The 23285-nt window shown below is 37.9% G+C and overlaps 1 protein-coding gene across 1 annotated transcript in view; it reads right to left on the bottom strand.

Annotated features, from left to right (window-relative positions):
* The window catches only part of ACBD6 (acyl-CoA binding domain containing 6), a 216953-nt gene that overhangs the window by 15623 nt on the left and 178045 nt on the right, over positions 1-23285 (bottom strand). Inside the window, exon 7 of the mRNA XM_003824722.5 lies at positions 12582-12612. Coding sequence (XP_003824770.1) covers positions 12582-12612 — 31 coding nt within the window. The remainder of the gene's footprint in view (positions 1-12581; positions 12613-23285) is intronic.

Genomic DNA, 23285 nt, shown 5'->3' with positions numbered 1-23285 from the left:
CACATGTATACATATGTAACAAACCTGCACGTTGTGCACATGTAACCTAGAACTTAGAGTATAATTAAAAAAAAATAGATTTGTGTGTATTTTATGATGGTAAATGATGAAATAGACTAGTATCTACATATATTTTATGCATTCATGACATGTAACTTTTCCTTAATTTTTTGATATTTCTAGGCTGCAAAATTGAGTTTTTTTCAAGTTGTCGGGAATCTCCAAAATATTTTCCAATATATTCATTTAAAAAAAATACCCTGCATATGAATCTGGGTGCTCCTGTATTGGGTGCATATATATTTAGGATAGTTCGCTCTTCCTGTTGAATTGATCCCTTTACCATTATGTAATGGCCTTGTCTCTTTTGATCTTTGTTGGTTTAAAGTGTTTTATCAGAGACTAGGATTGCAACCCCTGTCTTTTTTTGTTTTCCATTTGCTTGGTAGATCTTCCTCCATCCCTTTATTTTGAGGCTATGCAAATCCTTAGAGACCTAGAAAGAGACTTAGACTCCCACACAATAATAATGGGAGACTTCAACACCCCACTGTCAACATTAGACAGATCCATGAGACAGAAAGTTAACAAGGATATCCAGGAATTGAACTCAGCTCTGCACCAAGAGGACCTAATAGACATCTACAGAACTCTCCACCCCAAATCAACAGAATATACATTCTTCTCAGCACCACACCGCACTTATTCCAAAATTGATCACATAGTTGGAAGTAAAGCACTCCTCAGCAAATGTGAAAGAACAGAAATTATAACAAATTGTCTCTCAGACCACAGTGCAATCAAACTAGAACTCAGGATTAAGAAACTCACTCAAAACCACTCAACTACATGGAAACTGAACAACCTGCTCTTGAATGACTATTGGGTACATAACGAAATGAAGGCAGAAATAAAGATGTTCTTTGAAACCAATGAGAACAAAGACACAACATACCAGAATCTCTGGGACACATTCAAAGCAGTGTGTAGAGGGAAATTTATAGCACTAAATGCCCACAAGAGAAAGCAGGAAAGATCTAAAATTGACACCCTAACATCACAATTAAAAGAACTAGAGAAGCAAGAGCAAACACATTCAAAAGCTAGCAGAAGGCAAGAAATAACTAAGATCAGAGCAGAACTGAAGGAGATAGAGACACAAAAAACCCTTCAAAAACTCAATGAATCCAGGAGCTGGTTTTTTGAAAAGATCAACAAAATTGATAGACTGCTAGCAAGACTAATACAGAAGAAAAGAGAGAAGAATCAAATAGACACAATAAAAAATGATAAAGGGGACATCACCACCAATCCCACAGAAATACAAACTACCATCAGAGAATATTATAAACACCTCTACGCAAATAAACTAGAAAATCTAGAAGAAATGGATAAATTCCTGGACACATACACCCTCCCAAGACTAAATCAGGAAGAAGTTGAATCTCTGAAGAGATCAATAACAGGATCTGAAATTGAGGCAAAAATTAATAGCTCACCAACCAAAAAAAGTCCAGGACCAGATGGATTCACAGCCGAATTCCACCAGAGGTACAAGGAGGAGCTGGTACCATTCCTTCTGAAACTATTCCAATCAATAGAAAAAGATGGACTCCTCCCTAACTCATTTTATGAGGCCAGCATCACCCTGCTACCAAAGCCTGGCAGAGACACAACAAAAAAAGAGAATTTTAGACCAATATCCCTGATGAATACTGATGCAAAAATCATCAATAAAATACTGGCAAACCGAATCCAGCAGCACATCAAGAAGCTTATCCACCATGATTAAGTGGGCTTCATCCCTGGGATGCAAGGCTGGTTCAACATACGCAAATCAATAAACGTAATCCAGCATATAAACAGAACCAATGACAAAAACCATATGATTATCTCAGTAGATGCAGAAAAGGCCTTTGACAAAATTCAACAACGCTTCATGCTGAAAACTCTCAATAAATTAGGTATTGATGGGACGTATCTCATAGTAATAAGAGCTATCTATGACAAACTCACAGCCAATATCATACTGAATGGGCAAAACCTGGAACCATTCCCTTTGAAAATGGGCACAAGACAGGGATGCCCTCTCTCACCACTCCTATTCAACACAGTGTTAGAAGTTCTGGCCAGGGCAATCAGGCAGGAGAAGGAAATAAAGCATATTCAATCAGGAAAAGAGGAAGTCAAATTGTCCCTGTTTGCAGATGACATGACTGTGTATCTAGAAAACCCCATCGTCTCAGCCCAAAATCTCCTTAAGCTGATAGGCAACTTGAGCAAAGTCTCAGGATACAAAATCAATGTGCAAAAATCACAAGCATTCTTATACAACAATAACAGACAGAGAGCCAAATCATGAGTGAACTCCCATTCACAATTGCTTCAAAGAGAATAAAATACCTAGGAATCCAACTTACAAGGGATGTGAAGGACCTCTTCAAGGAGAACTACAAACCACTGCTCAATGAAATAAAAGAGGACACAAACAAATGGAAGAACATTCCATGCTCATGGGTAGGAAGAATCAATATTGTGAAAATGGCCACACTGCCCAGGGTAATTTATAGATTCAATGCCATCCCCATCAAGCTACCAATGACTTTCCTCACAGAATTGGAAAAAACTACTTTAAAGTTCACATGGAACCAAAAAAGAGCCCACATTGCCAAGTCAATCCTAAGCCAAAAGAACAAAGCTGGAGGCATCACACTATCTGACTTCAAACTATACTACAAGGCTACAGTAACCAAAACAGCATGGTACTGGTACCAAAACAGAGATATAGACCAATGGAACAGAACAGAGCCCTCGGAAATAATGCCGCATATCTATAACCATCTGATCTTTGACAAACCTGACAAAAACAAGAAATGGGGAAAGGATTCCCTATTTAATAAATGGTGCTGGGAAAACTGGCTAGCCATAGAAAGCTGAAACTGGATCCCTTCCTTACACCTTATACAAAAATTAATTCAAGATGGATTAAAGACTTAAATGTTAGACCTAAAACCATAAAAACCCTAGAAGAAAACTCAGGCAATACCATTCAGGACATAGGCATGGGCAAGGACTTCATGTCTAAAACACCCAAAAGCAATGGCAACAAAAGCCAAAATTGACAAATGGGATCTAATTAAACTAAAGAGCTTCTGCACAGCAAAAGAAACTACCATCAGAGTGAACAGGCAACCTACAGAATGGGAGAAAATTTTTGCAATCTACTCATCTGACAAAGGGCTAATATCCAGAATCTATAATGAACTCAAACAAATCTACAAGAAAAAAAACAAACAACCCCATCAAAAAGTGGGCAAAGGATATCAATAGACACTTCTCAAAAGAAGACATTTATGCAGCCAAGAGACACATGAAAAAATGCTCATCATCACTGGCCATCAGAGAAATGCAAATCAAAACCACAATGAGATACCATCTCACACCAGTTAGAATGGCAATCATTAAAAAGTCAGGAAACAACAGGTGTTGGAGAGGATGTGGAGAAATAGAAACACTTTTACACTGTTGGTGGGACTGTAAACTAGTTCAACCATTGTGGAAGTCAGTGTGGCAATTCCTCAGGGATCTAGAACTAGAAATACCATTTGACCCAGCCATCCCATTACTGGGTATATACCCAAAAAAGTATCAGTCATGCTGCTATAAAGACACATGCACACATATGTTTATTGTGGCACTATTCACAATAGCAAAGACTTGGAACCAACCCAAATGTGCAACAATGATAGACAGGATTAAGAAAATGTGGCACATATACACCATGGAATACTATGCAGCCATAAAAAATGATGAGTTCATGTCCTTTGTAGTGACATGGATGAAGCTGGAAACCATCATTCTCAGCAAACTATCGCAAGGACAAAAAACCAAACACTGCATATTCTCACTCATAGGTGGGAATTGAACAATGAGAACACGTGGACACAGGAAGGGGAACATCACACCCCGGGGCCTGTTGTGGGGTGGGGGGAGGGGGGAGGGATAGCATTAGGAGATATACCTAATGTTAAATGATGAGTTGATGGGTGCAGCACACCAACATGGCACATGTATACATATGTAACTAAACTGCACGTTGTGCACATGTACCCTAAAACTTAAAGTATAATAAAAAAAAACAAAAAACAAAACCAACCAAACCAAACAAAACAAAAAAACCCTGCATATAAGTGGACACACACAGTTCACACCTATGTTGTTCAAGGGTCAACTGTATATAAATTTTCTTAAGGAAATTTATCCATGTAACTAGCACATATCAACAATCAGGTCATTATTAGACTCTCAGAAGCACGCGTGCCCTGTTAACCCCTTCTAGTTGCCTGCTACCTCCTTACTTCACCCAAGGTAATCATTATCCCCTTTACTAATGCTAGAGATAAGTTTTTCCCATTTTTGGCCTTTATATAAATGGAAACCATACTGTATGTACTCTTTTGTGTCTGGCATCTCAGCTCAATAGCATGTGTAAGATTCATTTACGTTATTGCATGTAGATGTAGCTCATTCTCACTGCTGTATAGTATTCTAGCAGATGAACATCACAGATTATTACTAACCAGAGCTCATAATTTCTGAATCTGAAGGTCCCAATGTTTAAATCAATTCTAGGAATTATTAGTAAGTATATCTTCAAATATTAATTTTTTGCAATCTCTCCTTCTGGAACTCCTATTAAAAATACTGAACTTGGCTTTTATCCAAAAGACAAGCAATAACAAACGCTGGCGAGGATGTGGAGAAAAGGGAGCCCTTGTACACCATTGGTGGGAATGTAAATTAGTACAATCACTATGGAGAACAGTTTGGAGGTTCCTCAAAAAACTGAAAATAGGCTACTATATGATCCAGCAATCCCAATCCTGGGTATATACCCAAAAGAAAGGAAATCAGCATATCAAAGAGATATCTGCACTGCCATGTTTGTTGCAGCACTGTTCACAATAGCCAAGATTTGGAAGCAACCTAAGTGTCCATCAACAGATGAATGGATAAAGAAAATGTGGTAGATATGCACAATGGAACACTATTCAGCCATAAAAAAGAATGAGATTCTGTCATCTGCAACAACATAGATGGACTGGAGGTCATTGTGTTAAGTGAAATACGCCAGGCACAGAAAGGCAAACTTCACATATTCTCACTTATTTGTGGGGGCTAAAAATAAAAACAATGGAAGCTACATAGATAGAGAGTAGAGGGATGGTTACGAGAGGCTGGGAAGGGTTGTAGGGACATGAGGGCGGAAATGGGGATGGTTAATGGGTACAAAAAAATTGTTACAAAGAATAAGACCCAGTATTTGACGGCACAACAGGATGATTATAGTCAATAATAATTTAATTGTATACTTCAAAATAAGTAAAAGAGTTTAATTAGATTGTTTGTAACACAAAGGATAAATGCTTGAGGGAATGGACACCCCATTTATCATGATGTGATTATTACACATTGGATCCCTGTATCAAAGTATCTCATGTACCCCATAAATATGCATCTACTATGCACCCACAAAAATTAAAAATAAAAAAATTAGGCTGGGTACAGTGGCTCATGCCTGTAATCCCAGCACTTTGGGAGGCCAAGGCAAGCGGATCATTTGAGGCCAGGAGTTTGAGACCAGCCTGGTCAACATGGTAAAACCCCGTCTCTACTAAAAATACAAAAACTAGCTGGGTATGGTGGCGCATGCCTGTAGTCCCAGCTACTCTGGAGGGTGAGGCAGGAGACTCGCTTGAACCTGGGAGGCGGAGGGTGCACTGAGTTGAGATCACACCACTGCACTCCAGCCTGGGTGACAGAGCGAGACTCTGTCTCAAAAAACAAATTAAGATAAATAAATGCTGAACTCTCTTGTTCCACTCTTAATGTCTCTTTACATTTATCATTTCTTTACCTTTCTGTGCTGCCTTTTTGGCAATTTCTTTAGGCAAATATTTTCACCAAATTTTTTTTAACTTGTGTCAATTCTTCACTTTAACTTATCCGCTGTAAAATTTCTGTATTTTTTTTATTTACATAAGTTCTATCTGGTTCTCTTCCAAATCTGCCTGTTCTTTTTTGGAATGTCTTTTCTTGTGTTTTTGATTCCTTGATTTTATACAGACTTATTCTGATAATTTTTATCCAAGTTTTACTGAAGTTCCTCAAAGTCTAATACTGTAGTTTACTATGTCTGCTGTCTTTCGCTCAAGTGTATTTTGTAATTTTGGATTGTGAACAATATTATTCTCAGTGGGGCTTCATTCTGGAGGAACTTTGTACTGTATAGGTTGAGGATGTGTTTCTCAAGGGAAGTTTAGCATTCATCAGCCCAGTACACTTATGCTAATTTCTTGACTTGAGGATTCCTGAAATAATCAGAATATAAATGTGAACCCCAAACTTATAGGGCTTTTGTTTCCACCCAAATGCTAGTCTGAAGCAGAGAAGCTTCTTTGTCTTCTTTTTACCAATAGGCCAACTTGTTCTAATCTCTACCCCTTTGCCTCCTCTTTTAAACCAAGGATATAGCCTTTTGAAGGTCCTGGCTCATGTGCAGGATCTCAGTTTTGAGTCCTGATTACTTCTAGTTCAAGAGGCCTTATTTCCAGGTTGCGTTGGCATTGAAATCCAAGCTCAGAGTTCTCCCAGTTAGAGTGTTTGCTCACCCATTTACCACTATAGATACTGGGTTCTTTATTGGGTGGGAAGTAAATGAATCTGGGGACATCTCTTATCTTAAAAAGAATGTTTGATGTATTTTATCCAGCAAATAGTAGGCATTCAAATATTTGTTGAATGAATGAAATATAATTAAGGTGTATCATATTCATAGTACTAATAGAACCTATGATACTTAAATTTAAAATAATTTAATTTTTGAACAGATAATATATGCATATAGGTCCAATACAGAAGTTATAAAAGGGTTTACAGAAAAAGGTTTTCATCTTACTCTTGTATTTCTAGCCCCACAGCTCCTCTTCCCTAAGGCAATTAACATTATTAGCTTTTTATGTATCCTCCCAGAGACATATATTTACTAGCAAGTATGTATAGATATATTCATGGCAGCACACTATATACACCGTGCTACACCTTAACCTTTTTGTTCAACAATATATGTTAAGAGATTTTTCTGTACCAGTACATAAAGAAAATAGAGCTTATTTGAATCCAGTCAGAAATGCTTTTTGAAAAATCCCTACCCTGTTGCTATCTATAAATGCATTTTAAATATATCAAACTTAAATGGACACATTCCTACATCCATAAAGGCATTCACTCCTAATGGTTAACTAGGGATGACAGAGTGACTCATCTAAATTCTCAAGGGCACATTCAATCTGGTTTAGCTGTTGCTACAGTTTCTGGAAGGGAGAAATAAAAGGAAAACACAGTACATGCCACAGAGAAGGCACTGAAAAACACCTGAATGAGGGAATGAAAGAAGGAATAAGGGGATGGAAATAAGAGTTGATTCAGCAGGGCATGTGGGTGCACTGGCAGTGGTTGTCTTTATAAGCAGAGCAGTGAACTCTAGACCGTAGGGCAAATATTTTGGAGTAAAAGAAGGCTGGCATCTTGAAGCAAGGCATCAGGAAAAATGAGTAGCCTTGAATTTTGTGCTGAAGGCCTCACAACCACTGTGAAGAGTTTATTTTTCCTCTTTTTTGACTCTCTGTTTATTTGACTTAAGCCTGGTTATCCCAGATTGCCATCATAGCTGTGGGGGTGGCTGAGACAAATTTTTTTCTGGGTGGAAAATTAGGGTTTAGAACAGCCAGCTCTTGATAATACAAGAGGAATCATATGACAGAAATACTATATAAACATGTTTGAGGAGTAAGTGATGTGAATGCTGTGGAAGGAGGTATGGGAAAGCATTAATTTTTCTGTCTTTTCCTAGTAAATATAGACACATGGGTTTGAATTTCCAATTCCCTTAGGCAAGCTTGTTAATCTCTTTGAGTTTTGGTTTCCTCATTTATAAAAAAAAATAACTACTACACATGCTTTGGGAGACTGATGTGGGAAAATCGCTGGAGGCCAAGAATTTGAGACCAGCCTGGGCTAGATCCTGTCTCAACAAAAACAAAATAACTTAGCCAGGTGTAGTGGTGCGTGCCTGTAGTCCCAGCTGCTTGGGAGGCTGAGGCAGAAGGATTGCTCAAGCACAGGAGTTCAAGGCTGCAGTGAGCCATGATTGCGCCACTACACTCTAGCCTGGGCGACAAGAGTGAAATACTGACTCACAAACAAACAAACAAAAAAACCCTACTAGAGCCCTATTTATAGACAGGGGCTTACAGATTAAATAGTTTATTATTTTACTATTTTATATGCTCATTTTAATGGTTCTTTCAAAGGCATTTGATACCATAAAATATGTATTTGTATGTGCATATATGTATATATGTGCAATTTTAATTAACAAATATTAGAAGCATGGCATGCAGAGGAATAGAGAGGCTAATAAAACAAGTTGTTGACTACTACAAATATGCTGCAATAAATGTTCTAAATCATTTTTCATTATACAGATGTTCAGGAGTTTTTCTCTGGTATGCACCTAGAACCAGAATTACTGGGTTGTAGAGTATGTGTACCTTGAACTTTACTACATCTTACTAAACTGATCTCAAAATGGCTGTAACAGTTGACACTCTCATCAGCAATGTATGAGAATTCTTGTTGTTCTACAGCCTAATATTAATATTTGTAGACATTTACATGTTGCCAATCTGATCGGTATGAAGTTGTATCTAAATGTTTTAATCTGCATTCCCCAATTAATTATTGTTGGGAGACAATTCTTGAAGGGTCTCTCGTGTTTCTGCACATCTTATGTACAAAGGTACATAAGATGTGCAGAAGACATAAGACAGCTTTTGTTCTAGACTAACTTTCAAGGATGTTTGTGTAATGAACAGATTTGACAACAGAGATAGTGTTTCTTTCCAGAACAGAGGGCAGGTTTGTTTACCATCCAGAATAATAAACATAATACCTCCTCCTGAGCAAAGGTTTGCTTGCAACCCATTATAAAAGATGAGAGATCCCTAAGATTAGGATTCCTAAGCCATGACACATGGTGTGTGTAGTATCTACGTGGGCCTCTCTGCATCGCTCTGATGGGACTTTGGAGGCAAGAGGAAATGACAAAAACATGAAGCTCATGCTGCTAGCTGTGCCATGGATAAGAAAGTCTTTCGTCTCTGATCCAAAAGTTTTGTGTCTTTTGCCAGCAACCATCAAACTGTCAGGCTAACTTGCTAGCTTGTAAGCAAAATACAATCTCAGACTATTCATTGTTCTTTCTTTTTTACTTTTACTTTTTTATTTTTTTGAGACAGGGTCTTACTCTGTCAACCAAGCTGGAGTGCAGTGGCATAATCATGACTCACTGCAGCCTCCAACTCCTGGACTCAAGTGATTTTCCCACCTCAGCCTCTCAAGTAGTTGGGACCATATTTGCCCAGGACAGCCTTAGCAAAAGGTAGCTGGAGGCAAGGCAGAAAATGTTTGTCCTGCTTCTCCCAGGAAGAAAGCCCTCTGACTAGCAGCTGGGAGGAGAGGGAGCTCTGTGTTCTTGGCTACAGCATTGTGGAGTGGAGTCTCCACATCGCTGACCTGGGAAGACAGAAAGGAGGGAGTGATCTTGGTTCAAATATCACAAAGTTTTCCTTCTTACCAAATTTTTGTAGATTTTCTTGAATAGATGTCTCTTCATTTGCTTTTTGTCCTTAGTACCATTTCTAGAAGCTATTAAATGTCTGTAGTTCCAAAAATAATTTTCACCAGTTTGACAAGGGAGCATATCAGTGGAGCTTCTCACATTGTCATGTTGGAAGTCAGTCTCTGCCTTCATTATTATAGCTGTAAGATAACATCTTGATATCTGGAAGAACAAGTCCTTCTTTCTTGTTTTTCTTCAAATTGCCTTAGATATTCCTGGCTCCTTTATCTTCCATATGAATTTTAGGTCAAGCTTGTTAAATTCCACAAAGTATCTGCTGGAATTCTTATGAAAATTCTCTGAATTTGTAGTTTGACTTGGCAGAAATGATCTTTATGAAATCGAGTCTTCCTATTCATTAACATGGATTATTTCTCCTTCTACTTAGGTCCTTTAAAAATGTCTTTTAAAAATTCTATTTTTTTCTATGAAGGTTTTACGTGCCTTTTGTTAGGTTGAGTCCTAGGACTTTGTTGCTATTGTAAATAATATTGGGAAAATGTTTTAAATTTTTTTTAGCTTTTTACAATAATGCTTAAGAATAAACTTAAAAAAACTAATGCATTCAGCATCCCTGCTAAATTGTATAGTTTTTATAATTTGTAGAGTTTCTTGGATTTCTATGTAGCTAACTGTATTGTTTGAGAATGATGATGATTTTGTTTTATCCATCTCATGTACCTTTTATTTATTTTGTTTTTCATTTTGTGTTATCTACAATTCTAATACAGTATTGAAGAGACACAGTTATGGTATGCATGTTTTTCTTGTTTCGGATTTTAAAGAAAATGCTTCACATCTTTAATAATAATGTTTGCTCTGGGTTTTTGATGAGTAAATCAGGCCATGGAAGTCTCCTTCTATTCCTAGTTTAAGAGCTTTTATCATAAAAATAATTAACTAACATTTATTGAGTATATGCCAGGTGTCAGACATTGTTCCAAGCACTTTACACAGATTAACTCATTATAACAAATCTCTGAAGTTACTATCCCTATTTCATCATGAGTAAACTGAGGTACAGTGTAAGTTAAGTATTTTGTCCCAGGTCAGGGGTGGAACTAGAATTTGAACGCAGAAGTCTGGCTTACGAGCAGGCTTAATTAACTACTTTACCACTCTTAAAATGAGTGTTGAACATCCTCAAATGCTTTTTTCTGCATTTGATTTGATCATACAGTTTTTTACCTAATTTGCTGATGTGGAAGGTTACATTAATAGATTTTTTAAATGTTAAGTCATCCTTGAATTCCTGGGATGAACCCAACTTGGTCAGCACATATCTTTCTTTCTTTTAAAAATATGTTGATGGATTTCATTTGCTAATATTTTATTTCAGATTTTTGCATCTATGCTCAAAAGTAAGACTGACTCACAATTTTCCTTTCTCCTGCTGGTTTTGGTAAACAGGTTATGCTAGACAAATTCATAAGTGAGTTGAGGCTGGCAGTTGGTGACAGACATTTCCACCTCAATTATTAGGCTGACATATGTAGGTAGTATAATAGCTAGTCCAATAGGTTAAGACTCCTAGATAGCACAGCGAGGTTTCTCCAGCATTATCCCTCCAGAATGATTTTGCTTTTGTTTCTGCCAAGCATCCCAGAGACGCTATCAGCTTGAAATACCTTAGTTGATTTTTTAGCTTGGGATTTTTGAACACTTGAGTGCAAATTTAAAGTCCAAAGCAGTAGACAAAAGTGTCCAGGGTCATTTGAGCCACTTGTTACTGAATCGCAGTCTAAGGTTGCCAAGACTGGCAAGCGTATTCCTTCCCAAAAGGTTGATCCATAATCTGGTGTAAATACTGATGGCTGTCTTTCATTCAGCCATATTCACACCCAAATAGAATCTTTTTTTCTTTGGAGACAGGGTCTGTGTTGCTCAGGCTGGCCTCAAACTCCTGGATTTGAGTGATCCTCCTGCCTCAGCCTCCTGGTAGCTGGGACTACAGACGTGCACCACTGCGCCCAACTCTACACAGACTCTTTAAATCATATTTACTAGGACTTTACATTTTACAAAATACTGTAATATCTTTTATCTCACTGAATTTACCAAGCAGCTCTCTAAGAGCCATATTATTTCCATCTTACAGATTTTTTTTTCTGTTTTACAGATTACTTAAGCTAATCAGTTAGTAGGAGAAATTAGTTAAAAAATCAAATTTCTTTTTCTTCAATTAGATCAAGAAAATATTTCTTGTAGGAGAGATGCTAGATTTTACAGTGACCATGATTTTAACATCTTTCTTGTCACTCATTAATAGAACTAAGAATGAAATAATGAATTTTCAAAGGGGGCTGGCACGGTCTCTATTTCTGTTGCTAGTATAGAAACAATTTATTATAAATGTGACCATAAGAATTTTAATACATCTTCAACTTACTAAGTTATTAATATTTTTTTTTGAGATGGAGTCTCACTCTGTCACCCAGGCTGGAGTGCAGTGGTGCAATCTCGGCTCACTGCAACCTCCACCTCCCAGATTCAAGCGATTCTCCTGTCTCAGCCTCCTGAGTAGCTGGGATTACAGGTGCCTGCCATCAGCCCTGGCTAATTTTTGTATTTTTAGTAGAGACAGGGTTTCAGCATGTTGGCCAGGCTGGTCTTGAACTCCCGACCTCAAGTGATCTGCCCGCCTCAGCCTCCCAAAGTGCTGGGATTACAGGCGTGAGCCACCACGCCCAGCCTAATACATTTTTTGAACAAAAAGTTATTGTATCTCTGCTAGCTGCCAGGTACCTATCTAAGCACTATATAGGAATGGACAAAGTTCAAATAAACAAATAGAGAATATGTTCAAATATGATTATTTAATAATTTAGAAACTTCTTACCATAATGTAGAGCTGTTTGGCCTTCATTGTCCTATAAAAGAAACAAATAATACATTTTAGAAGTCTAAGTAATTGCAAAAGTATGAAAGTACATAAACTGTAGCAAATTTATCTGATATACCAAAGTTCCATAGGTTTATCAGACTTAGGAAAAGAAGTCAGTTAACTGAGCTTCACAGTAACTTTTGACCAAGCTCACCATCCTGAAGAATAAAGAATGATAACTTGTGCACTGTAGCAGCTACAATGGAGTAACAGGATGACCAGTTACTCCAGATATCTGCAGGTAATAATCCAAAGAGAAATTCTTAAAGTGAGGCAGTTTGGTTACCTAGTTCATGGCAGAAAAATTGACACTATGTCTCATTTATCTTGGCCAGTATTAGGATTTTTTTTTTCCTAAGCTTGTCCCCAAATCTATCTAGCGATTCTGTGATTTATAGTGGATAGCTTTTTATCCCTTTTCAAAGACTCATAAATTCCAGGCTAATAACACCGGGTTTCATAACCAGATCAAATATCATAAAGTAATGTGATTTCAAAGCATACAAAGTCCCAGAAGTTGTTAAGAAAGTCAAAAGTTGCCATAGAATACTTAGGAAATTCCAACATTTCAGTTATTTTCCTTTAAAACCAAGAAAACTATATATACTATTAATTGTAGTGCAGTTGAGTACTTTTTAGCAATGCCACCTCTTAAACTGAGAGCAGCTAATCACATTACATGAGCAACAAATAATCAAAGTACACAAGTGAAAAGCAGAATTTAGTAATTAACATCATAAGCACTTTGTAATATGCATGGCCATCATGCCCCTGGTAATTGAGAATAAATGTGAAACTGTTAATCTGAATAACTTGGAAGGGTGATGTTATGCCAGCCAAACTATTCTTGGGTACCCATATCTGCTTTTCCCACTTCCTAACAGCTGAATGTAGGGGTGGAGGTTGGCTCTGGAACTTTTTGGCAATGGGTCTCCCTATTTATCTCCTAGAAAGAAAAGCAAGAAGCTGCCACAGAGAACTTATTTTATGGTTCAGATAGGTAGTAAGAAAAAAGTCTTGGCAGGGGGACAACCTTGAGGCAATGTAGTTTGTTTTCCTACTATGGAATGAAGGTCTGATTGGATTTGGAGGTAAGGTGCTCATTACATGGGTGAGAGGAGATATGAAAGAAGTAATTTTAGCAGGGAGTCAGGGTAGGGTACACTTGGCTAAGATGCAACTATGGCTAAGTTTGGGATGTCCAGGAAGCATCATAAAGATAATAAACTCTAAGAAAAGTAAAAGATGGAAAGCAGCATGAAAAAGTCAGGAAACACAGGAGATCATTTTTGCCTACTTTTTTTTCTTGTCTTTTTAGATACAACCTTTATCTTGCTCCCCTTTGACCTGCCCTGCCCTTGAGATTAAGGACAGGTAGGGGAAGAGAGCTAAGGCAGCTATAGTGAATAGTATCTGAGTGATTCTTATGCAGGGCAGCCTGACAATGTGAAGTTCTGCTCAAGAGAATGTTGTCTTGATTGGGAAAGCTAAGGGCAATTTCAAAAGAACAGTACTGACCATTATGGCTTAAGACTCATATCTATATTTGTCAGCTTCCAATGTTAATCAATGAAAGTGTGTGTGTGTGCGCGAGCGCACGCACACACATACATGCAAACTCCTGATGGGTTTATACATTCACATTTATAGTTTAAATGTGAATGTCCTGCATTAGGAAGCAATTTCAGAAAGAGCTTAATCTACTGCAATTTCAGGATTCTACTTAGGCATCCATCATGCAAGGCTGTATTTTCCACAATTATGTATCTTTAGAAAGCATAGTTCTTTCACTATTTGTGCATAACTTTCATGTTTAATCACTGTGTTCATATACACTTAAAGTTCATTTCCTTTCAATTTCTAATTCTTCATCTTGACTATGGAGGTGGAAGAAAGCATAATCAATTTCTTTTAATCACATTTACCAGTGAATACTAAATCTATATCTCTACCTCAATTTCTAATTAATTAGTTAAAAATAGTTACTGAGCTCCAATTATGTTCCAGTCACTGTTCTAGGCACTGGAAACAATGAGATGAATGAGACAGAGAAGGTCTCTAATGTTATAAATCTTATGTTGTAGTGGCTAGGGAATCAATAAGCAAATAAATATATTTAATACTAGAAAGTGATGAGTACGCTGGAAAACAATCAAAACAGAGTGAGAGACGAGACTGATGTGGGTGCTATTTTAGATAGAAAGGACAAAGGACTCTATAAGAAGGTATGTTTACACAGAGAACTGGGGAAGATACTAAGGTGGTCATGCAACCCAAAATGGGCAAATCACAGCACTGGTCATCTTCCTTGTCGGAAAGTATGCAAGTTACTCAAGCCAAGCCAATTAGTTTTCTTTCAAAATTTTTCAAAATGGAGCTATAAGATAGAAGTGTGCGCACACAGAAGGTTCTTTCCTCTCTGATCAAAAGTAAAGGGTGCAACCCTATAAATATGTACAATTATTATGTGTCAATTTTAAAAAAGAGAGTGTGGTCAAAGAAGCTAGACACAAAAGGACAAATATTGTGTGATTCCATTTATAAGAGATACCTAGAGTAGTCAAATTCATAGGAACATGAAATAGAATCGTGGTTACCAGGGGCAGGGAGGAGGGAAGCATGGGGAGTTCTTGTCTAATGGGTACAGAGTTTCAGTTTGGGATGGTGGAAAAGTTCTGGAGATGAACAGTGGTGATAACTGCACAATAATGTGAATGTACTTAATGCCACTGAACTGTACATGTAAAAATGGTTAAAATGGTAAATTCCACATATATTTTACCACAATAAAAAAGAAAGAAAATTAGAAAAGGGTATGAGCCAAAAACTGCAAGTGGCAATGTTCTCTACTTTGGGGTGAAAATCAGTCTGCAGTAGAAGAGAATAAGTATTCACAAAGAAAAAAGTAGTGGTGAGACATGGAGAGAGAATGAGGGTCTCTGGGTCTTGTCATTTCAACAATATTTTTTCTTGGTTAGGTAAGCCAATAACAGCAAAATACTCCCTAGACAAATGTGATCTTTTTGTCACTTGTAAACAAGAGTCTTCACTAACCCAGAATGCAAGGCATTTCATGAACCAAGCCTTGCTCATCTCTCTCCCAATACCTTCTCTTCCCAATTTTGTGACTGCCAATTTCTATAAGAATACTTATCTGGGGCCTGGAGTGGTGGCTCATGCCTGTAATCCTGGCACTTTGGGAGGCCAAGGTGGGCGGATTGCCTGAGCTCAGCAGTTCCAGACCAGCCTGGGCAACATGATGAAACCCTGTCTCTACTAAAATACAAAAAATTAGCCAGGCGTGGTGGCTTGTGCCTGTAGTCCCAGCTACTCGGGATTGCTTGAACCCAGGAGATGGAGGCTGCAGTGAGCTGAGATAGTGCCACTGCACTTTATCCATTCGTTTGCTGATGGACACTTAGGTTGCCTCCAAATCCTGGCTATTGCAAACAGTGCTGCAACAAACATGGGTGTATGTATATCCCTTCAACATACTGATTTCCTTTCTTTGGGGTATATACCCAGCAGTGGGATTGCTGGATCCTATGATAGCTCTATTTTTAGTTGTTTGAGAAACCTCCAAACGGTTCTCCATAGTGGCTGTACTAATTTACATTCCCACAACAGTGTATAAGGGTTCCCTTTTTTCCACATCTTTGCCAGTATTTGTTATTGCCTGTCTTTTGGATATAAGCCATTTTCACTGGAGTAAGATGATACGTCATTGTATTTTGATTTGCATTTCTCTGATGATCAATGATATTGACCACCTTTTCATATAACTGATTGCCATTTTTATGTCTTCTTTTGAGAAAGATCTATTCAAATCATTTGCCCATTTTAAAATCTGATTATTAGGCCAAGCGTGTGGGTCACGCCTGTAATTCTAGCACTTTGGGAGGCTGAGGCAGATGGATCACTTGAGGCCAGGAGTTCAAGAGCAGCCTGGCCAACATGGCGAAACCCCATCTCTATTAAAAAATATAAAAAAATTAGCCACGCACAGTGGCTCACACCTGTAATCCCAGATACCTGGGAGGCTGAGGTTGGAGAAATGCTTGAATCTGGGAGGTAGGGGTTGCAGTGAGCTGAGATCATGCCACTGCACTCCAGCCTGGGTGACAGAGCGAGATCCTGTCTCAAAAAATAAAAATAAAAAAAATGAAAATAAAACCAGATTATTAGGTTTTTTTTGCTCCTTCTGGTTATTAATCTCTTGTATATTTTCTCCCATTCTGTGGGTTGTCTTTCACTTTGTTGATTGTTTCCTTTGCTGTGCAGAAGCTTTTCAACTTGATGTGATCTCAGTTGTTCATTTTTGCTTTGGTTGCCTGTGTTTGTGGGGTTTTAAGAAATTTTTACGGAGACCAAAGTCCTGGAGAGTTTCCCCAATGTTTTCTTGTAGTAGTTTCATAGTTTGAGATCTCAGATCTAAGTCTTTAATCCATTTGGTTTGACTTTTGTACATGGTGAGAGACAGGGGTCTAGTTTCATTCTTCTGCATACAGGTATCTAGTTTTCCCAGCACCGTTTATTAAAGAGGCTGTCTTTTCCCCAATGTATGTTTTTGGTACTTTTGTTGAAAAAGGGTTCACTATAGGTGTATAGATTTGTTTCTGGGTTCTCTATTCTGTTCCATTCATCTATGTGTCTATTTTTATGTCAATACCAAGCAGTTTTTGTTACTATAGTTTTGTAGTATAATTTGAAGTCAGATAATGTGACCCTTCCAGTTTTGTTCTTTTTGCTCAGCATAGCTTTGGCTATACTGGGTCTTTTGTAGTTCCATATAAATTTTAGGATTGTTTTTCTACTTCTGTGAAGAATGTCATTGGTATTTTCATAGAAATTGCATTGAATTTATAGATTACTTTGGGTAGTATGGACATTTTAACAATATTGATTCTTCCAATCCATGAATATGGAATATCTTTCCACCTTTGTGTGTTCCCTTCAATTTCTTGCATCAATGTTTTGTAGTTTTCATTGTAGAGATTTTTCACTTCTTTGGTTAATTCCTGGGTATTTAATTTTATCTGTGGCTACTGTAAATGGAATTACTTTTAAAATTTCTTTTTCAGACTGTTTGCTGTTGGCATATAGAAATGCTACTGATTTTTGTAAGCCAAGATTGCGCCACTGCACTTCAGCCTGGGTGACAGAGCAAGACTGTCTCAAAAATAAAAAAAAAGAAATGCTACTGATTTTTGTATGTTGATTTGTATCCTGCAACTTTACTGAATTTGTTTATCAGTTCTAATTGTTTTACAGTGGAGTCTTTAGGTTTTCCAAAATATAAGATCCTATAATCTTATGATAAATTAAACAAAGATAATTTGACTTCTTCCTTTCCAATTTGGATGCCCTTTATTTCTTTTTCTTGTCTGATTGCTCTAGCTAGGTCTTCCAGTATCATGTTGAATAACAGTGGTGAAAATGGGTTTCCTTGTCATGTTCCAGATCTTATAGGAAAGGCTGTTTTTCCCCATTCACTATGATACTAGCTTTGGGTCTGTCATATAAGACTTTTATTATGTTGAGGTAAGATGTTCCTTCTATATCTAGCTTGTTAAGGATTTTTTCATGAAGGAATATTGAATTTTATCAAATACTTTTTCAGCATCAATTGAAATGATCATATGGTCTTTGTCCTTCATTCTGATGATATAATGTATCACACTGATTTATTTGCACATGTTGAGCCATCCTTGCATCCCTGTAATAAAACCAACTTGGTTATGATGAGTGATCTTTTTAATGTATCATTGAATTTAGTTTGCTACTATTTTGTTGAGGATTTCTGAATCAATATTCATCAGAGATACTGGCCTGTAGTTTTCTTTTTTTGATCTTTGCCTGCTTTTGGTATCATGATAATACTGGCCTTATAGAATGAGTTTGGAAGTCTTCCCTCCTCTATTTTTTTGGAATAGTTTGAGAAGGACTGGTATTAGTTCTTTTTTAAATGTTTGGTAGAATTCAGCAGTGAAGCCACGAGGTCCTAGCCTTTTCTTTACTGGAAAACTTTATTTCAGCTTCTATCTTGTTATGTGTTACTGGTCTGTTAAGGTTTTGGATTTCTTCACGGCTCAATCTTGGTAGGTTGTATGTGTCTACAAATTTCCCCATTTTCTCTAGATTTTCTAATTTATTGACATATAGTTAGTTGCTTACAGTAGTCACTTAATGATCCTTTGAATTTCAGTGGTATTGGCTGTAATGTCTACCTTTTCATCTCTGATTTTATTTGGGTCTTCTCTTTTTTTTTTTTTTAGTCTGGCTAAAAGTTTGTCAATTTTATTTGTCGTTTCAAAACACGAAGTTTTCATTTTGATGACTGTATTCTTTCCTTCATTTCAGTTTGATTTATTTATTTCTGCTCTGATTTTTATTTTATTTATTATTTTATTATTTCTTTTCTTCTACTAATTTTGGGTTTGTTTACTCTTGCTTTTCTGGTTCTTTAGGATGCACCATTAGGTTATTGGAAGTTTTTCTTCTTTTTTGATGCAGGTGCTATAAACTTCTCTCTTGGTACTGCTTTCACTGTATCTTACAGGTTTTGGTATATTTCGTTTTCACCATTGTTAAAGAAATTTTTCAATTTTCTTAATTTCTTCATTGACTCACTGGTCATTCAGGAGCATACTGTTTAATTTCCATGTGTCTGTATAGTTTCCAAAATTATTCTTGTTATTTACAGGCCAGTATCTCTGATGAATATTGATTCAGAAATCCTCAACAAAATAGTAGCAAACTAAATTCTGTAGTTTCATTTGATTGTGGTCAGAGAAGATGCTTAATATTATTTCAGTTTTTGAATAAGACTTATTTTATGGCCTAATATATGGTCTATCCTTGAGAATGATTTATGTGCCGAGAAGAATGTGTACTGTACAGTCATTCGATGAAATGTTCTGTAAATATCTGTTAGATTCACTGTTGTACAGTATAGACTAAGTCTGATGTTTCTTTGATTTTCTGTCTGAAAGATCTGTCCAATGCTGACAGTGGTATGTTGGAGTCTCCAGCTACTATTGTATTGGGGTCTCTCTCTCTCTTTACCTCTAATAATATTTCCTTTATGTATCTGGGTGCTTCAGTGTTGGATGCATATATATTTATAATTATTATATCCTTTTGCTGAATTGACCCCTTTATCATTATATAATGACCTTGTCTCTTCTTACAGTTTTTGTCTTGAAATCTATTTTGTCTGATATAACTATAGCTACTCCTGCTCTTTTTTTGTTTCCACTGAGATGGAATATCTTTTTGCATTCCTTTATTTTCAGTCTGTGTGTAACTTTATAGGTGAAGTGTGTCTCTTGTAGGCAACAGATCATTGGGTCTTGATTTTTTAATCCACTCAGTTACTCTATGTCTTTTGATAGGAGAGTTTTTAGTCCATTTACATTCAATGTCATTATTGATTAGGTAAGGACTTGCTCCTGCCATTCTGTTATTTGTTTTCTGGTCTTCTCTTTCTTCTTTCCTTGCTTCCTGTCTTCCTTTAGTGAAGGTAGTTTTCTCTGTTGGTATATTTTAATGTATTGCTTTTTATTTTTGTATATATGTTTTTTGATTTGAGGTTATCATGAGGCTTGCAAATATCTTATAACCCATTATTATTAAGCTGATGACAACTTAACACTGATTGCATAAACAAATAGGCAAAAAAAACTAATAAAAACATTTTCACTTAATTCCCTGACTTTTTAACTTTTTGTTGCTTATGTCTTATTGTCCCATGTTTTGAAAAGTTATCCTAGTTATTATTTTTGATTGGTTCATCAACTAGTCTTTCTACTTAAGAGTAGTTTACAAACCATAATTAGTGTTATAATATTCTGATTTGTGTGTTTACTATCACCAGTGAGTTTTGTACCTTCATATAATTTCTTATTGCTCATTAACATGCTTTTCCTTCTGACTGAAGAATTCCCTTTAGCATTTCTTATAGGACAGGTGTAGTGCTGACAAAATCCCTCAGCTTTTGTTTGTCTGACAGTCTTTATTTCTTCTTCATGCTTGAAGGATATTTTCACCAGATACACTGTTCTAGGGTAAATTTTTGTTTGTTTGTTTTTCCTTTAGCACTTTAAATATGTCATGCCACTCTCTCCTAGCCTGTTTAGGTTTCCACTGAAAAGTCTGCTGCCAGATGTATTGGAGCTCCATTACATGTTGTTTCTTTTTTTCTTGATGCTTTTAGGATGCTTTCTTTACCCTTGACCTCTGGGAGCTTGATTATTAAATGCCTTGAGGTAGTCTTCTTTAGGTTAAAACTGTTCTATAACCTTCTTGTTATTGAATGTTGGTATCTTTTTCTAGATTTGGGAAGTTCTCCGATACTATCCCTCTGAATAAACTTTCTATCCCTGTCTCTTTCTCGATCTCCTCCTTAAGACCAATAACTCTTAGATTTGCCCTTTTGAGGCTGTTTTCTAGATCTTTTAAGTGTGTTTTATTCTTTTTTATTCTTTTGTTTCCTCTGTGTATTTTTAAGTAGTCTGTCTTCAAGCTCACAAATTCTTCTGCTTAATTCTGCTATTAAGAGACTGATGCATTCTTCACTATGTCAATTCCATTTTTCAACTCTAGAATTTCTGCTTGGTTCTTTTTAATTATTTCAATCTCTTTTTTATATTTATATGATAGAATTCTGAATTTGTTTTCTGTGTTATCTTAAATTTCTTTGAGTTTCCTCAAAACAGTTATTTTGAATTCTCTGAAAGGTTGCATATCTCTTTCTCCAGGACTGGTCCCTGGTGTCTTATTTAGTTTGTTTGGTGAGGTTGTGTTTTCCTGGATGATCTCGATGATTGTGGGTAGTCATTGGCGTTTAAACATTGAAGAGTTAGAATTTATTGTAGTCTTCGCAATTTGGGCACGTTTGTGCCCATTTTTCTTGGTAAGGTTTTCCAGGTATTGGAAGAGAATTGGGTCCCAAGCCGAATAACACTGTGGTTCTTGAAAACTCATAGAGGTAGTGACATGGTAGTCTTGGATAAGATCCAGAAGAATTATCTGGATTATCAGACAGAGACTCTTGTTCTCTTCCCTTATTTTCTCCCAAACAAATGGAGTCTCTCCTGTGCTGAGCCACTTGGATCCTGGGGTGGAGTGATGCAAAAACCCTGTGGCCACCACCACTGGGACTGCACTGGGTTGTATCTGGAGCCAGTACAGCACTGGGTCTCGCCCAAGGCCCACTGCAATCATTACCTGGCTACCACCTATCTTTACTCAAGGCCCTAGGGCTCTACAATTAGCAGGTGGGGAAGCCAGCCAGGTTTTTGTCCTTTCCGTCAGGGAAGCAAGTTACCCCAGGCCCTGGGTGGGTCCAGAGATGCTGTCTGGGAGCTAGGGATTGGAGGAAAAAACCTTAGAAATCTACCTGGTGTTCTATTTTACTGAGGCTAAGCTGGCCCTAAAACCATAAGACAAGTCAGTCCTTCCCTCCCTTTTCCACAGGCAGAGGAGCCTCTCCCACTCCCAGTTGCCACCACCACCACCAGCCCATGGAGAGCTCTGCCAGGCCACTGCCAATATTCACTGAAAGCCCAAGTGCTCTTCAGTCAGCTGTGGTGAAAGCTGCCAACCCCAGAACTCACCCTTCAGGGCAGTGGGCTCCCCTCTGGCCCACGACAAGTCCAGAAGGCTATCCAAGGCTTGTCTGGTCCAAAGCTGTCCAAGAGCCTAGGCATGGAATCAGGGACCCCAACAGCCCGCTTGGCGTTCTAGCCCATTGTGGCTGAGCTGGTACCTACGGTACAAGGTAAAGTCCCCTTTACTTTTCCCTCTACTTTTCTGAAGCAGAAGGAGTCTTTTACTGTAGCTACCACAGCTGGGAATGTGCTGGGTCTCACCTGAAGCCAGCACATCTCAGAGTATCACCCAAGGCCCACAGCATAGTAACTGGGCATTGCTGTTGGCTATTGAGGACCCAAGGGCTCTTTAGTCTCCAGGTGATGAATCCTGCAGGACTGGCTCCTTCCCTTCAAGGCAGTGGGTTCCCTTCTGACCCAGGATGTGTCTAGAAATGTCATCTGGGAGCTAGGCCCTGGAACGGGGGCTTCAAGACTCTGCCCAGTGCCCTATCCTACTGTGGCTGAGCAGGTATCCAAGATGTAAGACAAAGTCCTCCTTACTCTTTGCTCTCCTCTTCTCAAACAGAAGGAAGGAGTCAGAGGGATGGCACGAGCACTCCCTTTGTTGCCCTAGCTGATGTCTCCCTAGGTCATGTGCCGCCCTGGTCCACTGTCTCTGAGCCCACCACAGCACTAGGACTTGCCTAGGAATTACAGTCCTGTGGCCTAGACTGCCTTTCAAGTATATTTAGGACCCCAGATATCTTTGGCCCGCAGTGGTGAGGTTTATCAAAACTCAAGTTTCAATCACTGGGATGGACGATTACCCTCTGGCTAGGGCTAGTCCAAATGCTCCTTCTATGTGTGGGTGCTGGCTGAGCCCTGCATGGCTTTGCTCTCTGCTTTGACAGGGCAGTACTGAGTTCAATGCCAAATCTCCCAGTTGCTGTGTTCTCCCTCTCCAAGTGCACAGATTCTCTCTCCATGCCACAGGGCTGCTGCGGGATTGAGAAGGGGTGGTGTCAGCGATTTAAGACTGTGTTTCCTACCCTCTTCAGTGCCTCTT

Source organism: Pan paniscus, chromosome 1, assembly GCF_029289425.2.
Source record: "Pan paniscus chromosome 1, NHGRI_mPanPan1-v2.0_pri, whole genome shotgun sequence".
In the NCBI taxonomy this organism is placed as follows: Eukaryota; Metazoa; Chordata; class Mammalia; order Primates; family Hominidae; genus Pan; species Pan paniscus.
This window is presented reverse-complemented; position numbering and strand designations above follow the sequence as displayed.